The sequence below is a fragment of the Xyrauchen texanus genome, chromosome 2 (assembly GCF_025860055.1).
Source record: "Xyrauchen texanus isolate HMW12.3.18 chromosome 2, RBS_HiC_50CHRs, whole genome shotgun sequence".
NCBI classification, from domain to species: domain Eukaryota; kingdom Metazoa; phylum Chordata; class Actinopteri; order Cypriniformes; family Catostomidae; genus Xyrauchen; species Xyrauchen texanus.
Window position 1 is genome coordinate 56,781,217 of NC_068277.1, and position 12,489 is coordinate 56,793,705.

General features: G+C 36.3%; 1 protein-coding gene across 1 annotated transcript in view; it reads left to right on the forward strand.

Moving 5' to 3' along the window:
* Positions 1-10,806, forward strand: part of LOC127662620 (selenoprotein S-like) — a 55,748-nt gene extending 44,942 nt beyond the window's left edge. Inside the window, exons 5-6 of the mRNA XM_052153894.1 lie at positions 9,915-9,984; positions 10,529-10,806. Of these exons, the coding sequence (XP_052009854.1) occupies positions 9,915-9,984; positions 10,529-10,608 (150 nt within the window). The 3' untranslated portion in view covers positions 10,609-10,806. The remainder of the gene's footprint in view (positions 1-9,914; positions 9,985-10,528) is intronic.
* The last annotated feature ends 1,683 nt before the right edge of the window (positions 10,807-12,489 follow it).

Here is a 12,489-nt window from a genome sequence, read left to right on the forward strand (position 1 = left end):
CGTTTTCAATGAATTCCTACGAAAGCAGAGCGTCATGCTCGCAAGGTGTATCGTAGGATTAGCAGCGGTGCGGAGAAAGTTCTCTCCTAGCGCTGTGAGCGGATTTCATCTGCCCCAGTGGAAACGCAGCCTGAGAACTGCTTGTGTTTTAGCGACACACAGTAAATATCGAAAATTCCTCTAATTTTCTTTATCGTGATATATATCGATATGGTTTTATCGCCCAGCCCTATCACCGATATGACTATGCAAATGTAGTCAAAAGACTGCTTTCTTTAAACAAATATTTTTATCAAAGAATATTTGACATTATTATTATACATTGTCAACAAATTCTAGAAATGAACTCTGAGAAAATAAAGAATATATAAAAATACAATAAATAGCTTAATAAACATCAGTACTGTATATTCGGTATCAGTCAATAGCTGACCATTTAAATAAATAATACATTTAAATTATTGCTAAGTAAACATCAGTACTATATATTCAGTATCAGTCAATAGCTGACCATTTAAATAAATAATACATTTAAATTGTAGCTAAATAAACATCAGTACTGTATGTTAAGTTTCAGTCAGTTGCTGACCATTTAAATAAAGAATAAATTAAAATTATAGCTAAATAAGCATCAGTAATATATGTCCAGTGTCAGTAAGTTGCTGACCATTAAAATAAAGTATTAATTCAAATAAAATAACAAAATAAAAATCAGTACTGTATGTTTAGTGTCAGTCAATGGCTGACCATTAAAATAAATAATGGAAGATGCCAATCAGTTTATATTGAAACCGAAACAGAGCTACAACTTAATTGTTATAGAATAAGGTAGTTAGGGACTAGTTGCTATGCTACAAAAAGCACGATGTTTTCACAACAAGCATTTTTCACACAACATGCAAACTAGCAAATTCAGAAAACCAAATTGCAAACATAAAAAAGTATAAAGTGCGAACCTTATGACTTTTAAATCTGAAGTTGGGTCACGGAGAGTTTGTATCGATCCATCCTTGATCCTTAGCTTTGAAGCAAACCCAGTCTTGTGTTGACCATTGTTGATGAAGCAGTCCGAGTTAGCACAAGTGGCTCTAGCGAGGAGATACATTTGGTAGACTGTGCGATACTCACTCAGGTTTTAATGAGGGCAGATCTAAGCTACTCAGGCAGACCTCTTCGACAACCTTGGGTGGTACCTTTCCCATTTTGACGTCATATGGGGCTGGCAAACCTGAACTGCTCATTCGGAGACACTGTTTTTTATTGATGGGGAAAGGAAAGAAACTAAGGGGTGGTCTTTTACCATATTTTGTGGTTGTCTACACACACTGGGGACACAATTATGTTTAAAAAAAAAAAAAAAGGGGGGATTTTGCGTAAATGTACTGTGGAGATAGACCATTGTAAGTGGTTAAAAATATTTTTTAATTAAAACAAAATTTAACAGGTAGCCAATGTAGTGAAGATTAAATTGGGCTGATATGATCATATTCCTTGGTTCTTGTCAGCACTCTGGCTGCTGCATTTTGAACCAGTTGAAGTTTATTTATTGATAGCCAGGAGCAGGTTTTGTTATTTGCAATAATTAATAATTAACTTTTGATCTTTGATTTATTAAAATCAATAGAAAATTGATTAGAATCAGCATTAGCTGAATTCTAACTTTATGAAGTTCTATTGAACTTTTTTGGCTTACTGAGTATTTGAGGATATATGGAAGATTATTAGTGAAGCTATCTTTAGTGGTCTAAAGAATAGTTCTACTCGATCGATAATGTGCTTTAGATTGAGTTGCCTTTGCTAAATGCAGCATACAAGACACTTGGTAATGATCTGAGATATCATTGCTCTGCAGCAGAATTGCTATATTATCAACATCAATTCCATATGACAGAATTAAATATAGCTGATTAAACTGTCTAGTAAACAAAAACATGGCATTACGCTTAATGTTATCCCTTAAAACCATGGCATTCAAAGAAACAACAGAAAAAAAACATACAGTGCATTCAGAAAGTATTCAGACCCCTTAATTTATTTCACATTTTTGTGATGTTGCAGTCTTATGCTAAAATTCTTTAAATTCTTATTTTTTCACATCAATCTACACTCCATACCCCATAATGACTATGAGCTTTGTCTGGGCCACTCAAGGACATTCACAGAGTTGTCCCTAAGCCACTCTTGCATTGTCTTGGATGTGTGCTTGGGTCCTGAGTGCTCTGGACCAGGTTTTCATTAAGGATATTTCTGTATTTTGCTGCATTCTGCTTTCCTTCAACCCTGACCAGTCTCACAGCCCCTGCCGCTGAAAAACACATAGCATGATGCTACCACCACCATACTTCACCATTGGGATGGTATTGCGCAGGTGATGAGCGGTGGCTGGTTTCCTCCAGACATGATATTTGGAATTGAGGCCAAACAGTTCAATCTTCATTTCATCAGACCATAGAATCTTGTTTCTCACAGTCTGAGAGTCCTTTAGGTGCTTTTTTATGTGTCTTGCACTGAGGAGAGGCTTCCTTCTGGCCACTCTGCCATAAAGCCCAGATTGGTGGAGTGTTATATATCAAAAAGTAACAATTTATTTGCCAGGTAGGATTTAAAAAACATAAGTTACAGAAACAAGTCAAAGAACATACCTGGCAGTTTAGAAAACTACATGAAATTGCAAAGCATAGGAGATCTGAATGCAGATTCCTGGGGTTTAACCTTCAAGGAGGGGGATAGACCTCCAGAATTATACAGCATTTGGCAAAGAACTTCTCTTTTTGTTGCAGAGACCCTTATACCAGTCGCACTGAGACATTTTAAATTATACCAAACATGCCTAATTACATTATTTGCATACATCAGTTATGATATTTTGTTACATACAGATCTTAGGTGAGTTGGAGGTGATTCTGAGCTGAAGGGGAACAGAGGAGGAGGAGGAGGAGAGGGGAGAGAATGGGACAGATGTGGAAGGGCAACAATGAGATGTGAATTTGCAATCTTCGCCCAGTGGGGTGTGGTGCCTCAGGAAGAGATGCTAATTGCGAGAAAGTTTGTATGTTGATTTTCTCAAAGATCATACATTTGCTCTTTGCCTCCCTGGGGAGTTTTGTCCTTTGAATGCAAACACATTGCCACCCCCCCTACAACACAATCTTGTCTCTGAGCTCTACAGGCAGTTCCTTTGACCTCATGGCTTGGTTTTTGCTCTGATATGCATTTTCAGCTGTGAGGCCTTATATAGACTGCTGTGTGCCTTTCCAAATCATGTCCAGTCAATTGAATTTGCCACAGGTGGACTCCAATCAAATTGTAGAAACATCTCAAAGATGATCCAGAGAAATCGGTTGCAACTGAGCTAAATTTCAAGTGTCATAGCAAAGGGTCTGTTTACTTATGTCAATGTTATATTTCAGTTTTATCTTTTTAATCACTCTGCAAAGTTATCAGAAATCTTATTTTTGCTTTGTAATTATGGGGTATGGATGTAGATTGATGTGGAAAAGATATAATTTAAAGTATTTTAGCATAAGGCTGCAACATATCAAAATGTGAAAATAATGTAGGGGTCAGAATACTTCATGAATGTACTGTATAAAAATAATTTTTACTATCAAAACTAGAAAAATCTGAAAAAAGGTCAACGGTTTATAGCAGCTCCACGTTAAATCTCAATTTGTGCAACACTTAGATTCTAGAAAAAAATCTCAATCCTTACAAATACACAGCATTATTTACAACATGCATAGTCACAGTTACAATTTAACAGATTGTGCTTCATAAAGTCAATTATATACATTTGGTATCAAACAGTATGCAGCACATGAGTCTGTGAACAGAAAATCTGTTGTTCTTATGAACACAATTGTTTAGTGCTTCAAATTCCATACAGCAAACTGTAGTTTTGGTTCGAAACATAAATTGGGAAGGGTAATCTCACCCTGCCCATGGATGAAAGCTATTCCCTGCCTTACAAGCCTTTTGAATCTCTGGACACACCTTCATACTTTTCGCAGTCACCTTTCAAGAAATCATCCTTGAACTGCAAGCCATTGTCCTTCAGGTAGGAGTTCTCAATTTCCAAACAGCGAAGAGAAGCGAATGTGGGATAGAGAATAGGTTACGGTGGAAGGAAACCATATTGTAGGTGAAGTGAGAGGTAAGGAAGAAGGCAGCATGAGAGAGATACAGTTATGGGTAAGGATGAGACCTAGCTGTTTTCCTGCGCTGTCTGTTGCAGAGGTTTGCAATCTTCTAATCAATGAGGTCAGAAGAGCTAGAAAGTCAGCCACTTGGTTTGTCTTGATGGATGTTGAAGTCCCCAAGGACCACCAGCAATGTGCCATCCTCAGGGAATGAGTACAGCAATACATCTAGATGGATGACCAAGAAGTTAATTGAAGCAAGAGAGATGTGAGAGGATTGAATTTCCATGAGTTGGACATGAGCAAACAAGTTTCCCCACCCTGATGAGGGGTGTGGGTGAAAGTAAAGTTGGTAGAGAGAGATCAAGTGTTTTCTGTACCGATCTATGGTTCAGTCAGAGAAAAACCACTGAGTTTTGACTGACTGGCGAAGGCCAGGATGAAGTCCGCTTTGACAGCTGACTGGCAGTTCCTTAGTCCAACTGAGAGGGGGGGGGGCTCTGGTGAGGCAGTACTAAGCAACCTCAGGTGTTGTGGAGTGTGTAGTGTATGGCGAGTGCATGTGGATTTTCACCTACAGGAAACCACAGGAATGTAGTGAAAACTTATTATAAGCATAAGGAAATGTAAATAGTATAAGATACACTACCTTTCAAAAGTTTGGGGTCACTTGACTGAAATGTTTCTCATGATCTTAAAAAATGTTTGATCTGAAGGTGTATGCTTAAATGTTTGACATTTGTTTTGTTGACAAAAATATAATTGTGCCAACATATTAATTTATTTAATTACAAAACTAAAATGTTATTAAAAAAAAGTTTTTGAAATGGATGACTTGGACCGAATAATTAAGAAAAGCAGCCACTTAGTGCTCAGCCTATAGGTGGGAACTCTGTTTAACCCTCTGGGGTCTGAGGGTATTTTGGGCCCTGGAGACGTTTTGACATGCCTTGACATTTGTGCTTTTTTCAGTTGCTTAATAACATATGATGGATATGTTATTGATTAAAGTCTGATTACGCTCTATTCATCACAAACTGGGCTACAATAATATGTGTGCAACATGCATGTACAGGTTTGTATTTTTGAGAAAATAATGTTTATGCATGGCTTTTGAAAAAACTAAAATGTTAAGTCACTGAAATAAGGTCATATAACAGATACTAAACATTTGTCCACAAGACTTTTGAGAACTGGATCTTGTAGCCTAGAATTTTTGCTACAAAATGATGTGAAAACCATCCTGATCACTCATTCATACAAAACAATATAGTAATTTAACTTTTGTAAGACACTTTTAGTGTTGATAGGTAATATGCGAGGAGGCGTGAACTATCTTGAATATGGATGTATTTCACACCTGAGGATACGAAGACCCCTGGGCCTTTCAATGAGGGATCGAGAATGAATGTGAGGAGACTTAATGATCAAAATCAAGTTTTAAGTTAAAAGTAATCTGACTGTATATTTTCTTTACATAAAGACTTAATTTTTGACTACCATTTAAAAGAAGTCTCTTCTGCTCACCAAGACTGGATTTATTTGATCCAAAATACAGTAAAAACGTTGATATTGTGAATTTTTTTTTACAATTTAAAAGAACAGTTTTCTATTTAAATATATTGTAAAATGTAATTTGTGATAAAAGCTGAATTTTCAGCATCATTACTGCAGTCTTCAGTGTCACATGACCCTTCAGAAATCATTATAATATGCAGATTTTCTAATATGGGCATATTTAAAGTAGATTTTTCTCATTTAACCTGAACACATATTTGCAAGCACAAGCTTGCAAATATGATAATGAGGCATTTTAAACACTAGATAAAATGTAATCTAAACATTCATATTATTTTTATATCATATTACATATCATATTTATATCATACAGCATACAATTTAAATGACTGCTTTAGCCTAAACAGCATTTAAATGTAACTAAACTTGCTTATTAGGACACATTTAAAATTTCAATACTCTGAATCCTTGTTGGCAAGCCTGGAAACAGTACCACTAGTAAAATATGAACATGTTTATATAAAATAGTATGTCAACTAATGAAAACTAATTGACTTTTCTGAAATTGTATCCTTGGTTGGATCAAGTCTCTCTTCAAAATACAAATGTTCATCAGAGTCCCGCTCTTCTTCTGAGGAAAATGTTAAATCTTCCATAATATCCTGGAGCTTGCTTGTCTGTGTATTGTTGCAAACGTGCAGAAAAATTAATTAAATATGTTTAAATCAAACATCGCAGTCGCCTGTGTATCAATGCAAATGTGCAGAAAATTGAATGAAATCCCAGGGTGATACCTCAAGAATTTGGTTGAGAAAATGCCAAGAGTATATTTCTGAAAATTCTAAGCAAAGGGTGGCCACTTTGAAGATGCTAAAATATAACATGCTATTGATTTATTGTTTTTTTTTGTCACAACATAATTCCCATATTTCCATTTCTATTATTCTATAGTTTTGATGACTTTACTATTAATATAAATTAAATAATAATGAATGAGTAAGTGACCCTAAACCTTTGAACGGTAATGTATATAGTAAAAATGTAGCGTATTAGATGGTGCCATGTCGTTGTCCTTTCTCGGTGGACTTGCACAGGTAAACTCGCAGGTTTATACCCGAGATGGGTCTTCACCTGAGGAGGGCTGCACACAAGAGCTGCCGCTACAGTGCTTTCACTACTTCAGTACTAATTGCTGCACACCTGAGTCCAGCCCACAAATAACCAACTCATTCAAAAAGTGTAACATGTCTGAAACTCCAGCAGAATTGCTCTAAACTAGTCACTAATGGACAAAGCTTTACATCAATATTCAGTAAAGTGCAGTAAAATCTCCTGTTAACAATTAGCTACTAGTCCAATATCACAGCAAAAACACAGAGAGCAAGCTGCAGCTAATGTTTTCCTCTGACAGAACAAAATGCTTAGATGCGATGTTAGCACTTGAGTTATCGCATACTTTTTTTCTTTTCAACTAGTGACTTGCTTGGAGTAACAGGCAATGCCGGGAACTTATCTTCAGCTAAGGAGAAGTTCTCATCCTCGCTTGTAAAAGAGACAACTTTATCATGTTCACAGCTAACCACAGAGCACGTGCTAGTGCTAGCACCTATTGAACTTTCTGAAAGCCCTCACTTATGCACCATTGTCAAATAAAAGGCTGCACAATTGACTTAAACTGTACTGACTTCTTAAACGTAACAATTAATTAGAAGCCTCTTTGCAATATTGAAGATACACTTGGTGCAAAAGCTCAAAAAATCACGTTCACCGAGGGTGCCATCTTGGTCCCGCTGTTGCATTACTACTGATATTTAAGTAGACTAGTCATGACATCATCCCCAGTTGGTGTTATCGTACTTCAACTTTATGTGCTTGGACTAATCAAATTCTTGAAGGAGCAAAAAAACAGATTAGATGCCCAAACACTTACAATTATGTTAAAAATAACTTACAAGTACTAACAGGTTCCTTTTTAAACGATTAAGCATAGCATTAGTATTTGTTATATTTAAAGGCCACTGTGCATGGATAGGAGGGAACTGTAGCATCGGTGTCATCTTTGACCCCATTTACTCCTGTTTTTAAGATACATTTAGAGTAATCCAATCACATATGTTCAGACAAGACACATTGTTGTTTGCACCTGGTCGCTTAAATGTGTCTCATGTTGTCCACTTGTGTTCAGATTTTGAGTGGAGGAATTCTGATTTCATGACGACATACTTTAATCACTTTGAAGTATGTCAAATGAGTACTGCTTGATAATAAACTGCAAAAAGTAATAAAAGACAAAGAATGCATGAATAAAATCGGCACACAGTTTTTCCCAGATGTAGTTGAAATTCAATTTAAGCACAAACGCAACATTTCAAGCAGAAACTTGATGCAAGTGAACTTACATCCTCACTGCTGGTTCTGGGTTTCTTCTTCGAGTTACTTCTGCATTTAATGTTGGTGGTCAAAACAGCTTTCTGTGCTTTAGTGCCACCGGTTGCGCTGGTTTTGGTTACTGCAGTGGCTCCTGACATGTGATATAAATCTCATGTTTTATTGGTCAGGGCATTTCATAAAATAAAAAAATTAACACACTAACTGAAAAAATTTTATCTAGCATTGTTGGTGCTGGAATGTTCACTCCAGGTGTGAACAGCTTCATAGGAATCTGTTGTTCTATGCTAAATGAAAATCGTGGCTAGACATTGTGGTATTCCTTAACACAATGCACTTGGTTGGACTGCAAAACCATTGTGTGTAGATCCAACAGCTGACTGAAAAGAGTGACATCCTTGCCACCACCGAACAATCGAGCGGAGATAGCAGTGCGCATCTCTTGTCTCGCTTTAACGCCTGCGTGGTCCACGAACGGGCAAAAGAAAAACTAGTTTAAATACCTTGCATCTCCTGATAGAATCCCGAAAGAATAATGGCACAGACGAAGCACTCCGCATGTTGCTTTGTCATCACTCCTTTGGGAATATTCTCTTAGTCCAGCCCTCTAGTTCTGCAGCCAGTCTCGTCCATTGCCTTAATTATGTGCATTCTCCCAGAACGAAACAGAAAAAGACAATAGGGAGAAAGGGGCCAATTTGTTCCCTTACCTTCCAATGACGAATTCTCTCATACAGCGTTTTTAAATGCAGACTGCTAAAGATGCACGTGGTAACTCTTTCGAATGCTTTGTTCGTCTGAAAATGACCGCCGGGTTAGGCCAAAGAGCATGTCCAACGAGACTTGCACTTTCTCTCAGGGGGAGGGCGACACACACGAGGAAGAATCCGATGACTGTTCGCACTCCAATCTTCTCAGACACAAAGCTGAAATCCCAAATGGCTGCCACACACAGAGCTCCAAATCTGGAGGCCGTGGAACTGGAACAAGTGGGGATAATGGCTCGTGGTAAGAAATTGCTAGCCTCAAAGCACCATTGTCCCAGTCAGATCCTTGTAATGTTTGGGAAAAAACACATTCATATTGCTCTGAAATTTATGCTGGATAATAAAATGTCCTTATATATTTGCCACTCAAAATGTAGAATTAATAATCCTCAATTCGATGTGAGTTTTTGAAACCAACACAGTCTTAGAAAAATCGTGCACTGAAGAACAGGAAATCTGAATCAATGGCCCATGACATCCTAGGGACACCCTTAAGCGCCACCAGCCAATAAATTGGAGTGATTGTATAAGGGCATCAGACCACGTGACACTCGGGCGGTGTCCCATAGCGAATAAGCAGCTCGAGTTCCTATGAAAAGAAAATCATTTTTTAATTTAGTTTAGTTAAACTTTACACAATTAAATTTGATGGAATTTTATGAATTTTTTATTTTTTTTCAAGCATGTAATTTCGTAATGTTGGGGTGGGTTGCTCAAAACAAACAGGAATTTGTATAGCTCTACAAAGACAGTTTTTACAGTTTTTAATTAAATGCACCTATGAATGGCTTACTCATTGTCTCTGCAAATTAAGCTATAGATATAGTAGAAAGTATTTTAACTGAAAAAGTTACATATACTTCAGCTTCAATGTACAATTTAATATATTTAATCATATATATAGATTAGGACACAGCGTTTTTGACTATGTAGAGCATTCCAAATCAGTCCATTTCAGTTAAAATGCTAAAAGGCAGCTGCCTATGTAGGCAATTGATAGCAAGGAAACTCGCTACATTTTGTAACAGAGCTATAGAAACTAATATCTTTAGGCCTCAAATGTCAAGTGATGTACTTACATATTCTTTCTAATCTTTTGCAGAACACTGAAGAGGCCCCTTCATCTACGTTTTTGAAACCAAAGACGGATAAAAAGCCCCTCCGTAACAGTGGTATGCAATTCCATGATTTTCCAGTATCTCATGTGTTTTAGGGATTAGTGAACCCAAAAATATTAAATGTTTCATGCACTCATCCTCATCATGTCGTTCCAAGTCCGAATGTCCTTTTTTCTATCGTTTGTCTGTGCACATTTAGATTTACAGTGTTGCTATAGGTTACAACACAAATGACAACCAATGGCATTCTGCATCATTTAATGCTAGATTTAAAGATTTTAAACTAATAACAACTTAAATTTGTTCCTCACAAAGTTATCATGTGACTTCAGAACACTCGGAATACAGCGCACAAGTAACATAGACCACTTTTTATGGTGCTTTTATGTCAGTTTTTGACTTGATTTTCAGAATAGCCCTACATTTCACAGGGGATGGGTGTTGTCCAAGTTGTTGATTTGGGTTTAATGACTCCATATTCCTAAATGACAGCCATACCCCGAATCAGGAACTGTTTCAACCTTTGCATGGAATGCACTCTCACACAGCTTTGTACATATTTGTTTAGGTGTATACATGATTACTACCTATTTTTCAGGATACAATCCTCTGTCTGGAGATGGAAGAGGAACATGCTCCTGGAGACCAGGTGGAAGAGGGCCATCCACTGGTGGATGAGGTTAAAGGAGGGTCAGAGTAACCTCTGACCCTTTCACACCCCCTTTCATCCCCATAGTAACACACACAGATTAACTGAATGAAGCTGTCAGCTGTTAAGGATCTTCATGTAGGTTTTATTTTTTTGTTGGCAGGCAGGCTTGCTGGCTCTCTCTATTTCTTATACACACACACACACACACACACACACACACACACTTAAGAAACTAAGATCAGTTCACCCCAAAATGAACACTGTCAACATTTACTCACTTTTAAGTCAGTTTTTCAGAATGTCAAAATGTTTCCACATACAGAGAATGTGTTTGGTAATTTATACTGTTAAGCTTATAAAAGCTTCTGGTGTTTTTTTTGTTTTGTTTTTTTTTTGGTCCTTTTGTCATGAGAGCATGGTCATTTTTAAATGTTGTTGTTTGTAAAATAGCTATGTTAAGATTAAGAATTTCTCAAAAGCATACAGGTATGGTACAACATAAGGGTGAGTAAATTATAACAGAATTTTCATTTTTGGATGAGCTACATTTATATTCAGTGTAAAGTTAATGATTACAAGTTAAATCATACAAGTTAAATTGTCCAGATTTTGTTTTTCTTGCTATAAGTCTATTTTCTGTACTTGCACATTATGCGTAAGAAACTATTGTCCATGTATGTTTGACAGCTTCTAATGATGCCTCCTCATCAAATGTATTAATACCCCTGGGGCAGGTTGATGACTTTCAGTTATTAAGTGCGTTGCTATTCATAGAGTAAATAAACATGTCAAGTACTACATTTATATAATACAAAGTATTTGTATTATTTTATTGTTAAAAGTCCAAATTAATTGCGTTTAAAAAATATATATATATATACATATTAAATTGGTTGTGAAGTAATAAAGTGTAGGGTGTGAGTTCTTTGGTGTTTTCTAAAGAATGCAATTCGAATATGAAATGTTGGGTCAAAAATGTATTTTATTGTTCCTGCTATTGGTTTCTCAGAATTAAAAGGTGTACTTGCTCTATGTTTGTCTTTGTCTGTTTATTCAGTACACAAAAAAAAAAATGTCAATGACACACTGTATGCATACACTAACAAATATTTATTTGTACATTGGTTTATTCTTATTATGCAGCACCTTTTGAACTTTGCAATTAAATAAAAATTATTTGTGGTATAATTTAAAGAGACATTTCTATACAATTATATACCAGACTTTAAAATATACTCTTTTTAAGCTCAGTAGCTTTTTTACAGTTTGATAATTTACATTGGTAAGAAAAAACAGGATGGGAATACAGAGCTATATCAGGGCTACTTAATTTTGCTACTTAAATATATGTGCATGTATAGCCTTCATTTCTCAAAACAATGATTGACTGATGAGTTTCTAGAGAAAGCGTTGTCTTTTTTGCCATTTTTGACCTAATATTGACCTTAAGACATGCCAGTCTATTGGATACTGTGGCAACTCAAAAAAACAAAGACAATGTTAAGCTTCATTTAAATAGCTTTCAACTGTGTTTGATATAATGGTTTTCAGGACCAAATTAGCAATTTAGCATGATTTCTCAAGGAAAAGGTGTTGGAGTGATATATGAGTGTGTGTATGTGTGTGTATATATATATATATATACACACTGATAAGCCACAACATTAAAACTACCTTCCTAATATTGTGGAGTACCCCTCTTGCCACCAAAACCGCACCAACCAGTCTCTCAGAATAGTATGCTATTCTGAGATCTGAATTACCATAGAGTTTGAATCAGACTGGCCATTCTCTTTTGACCTCTCTCATCAATAAGACGTTTCCATTCACAGAACTGCAATCACTGACTGAATGTTTTTTTTTTGTTTTTGGCACCATTCTGAGTAAATTCTAGTGACTGTTGTTTG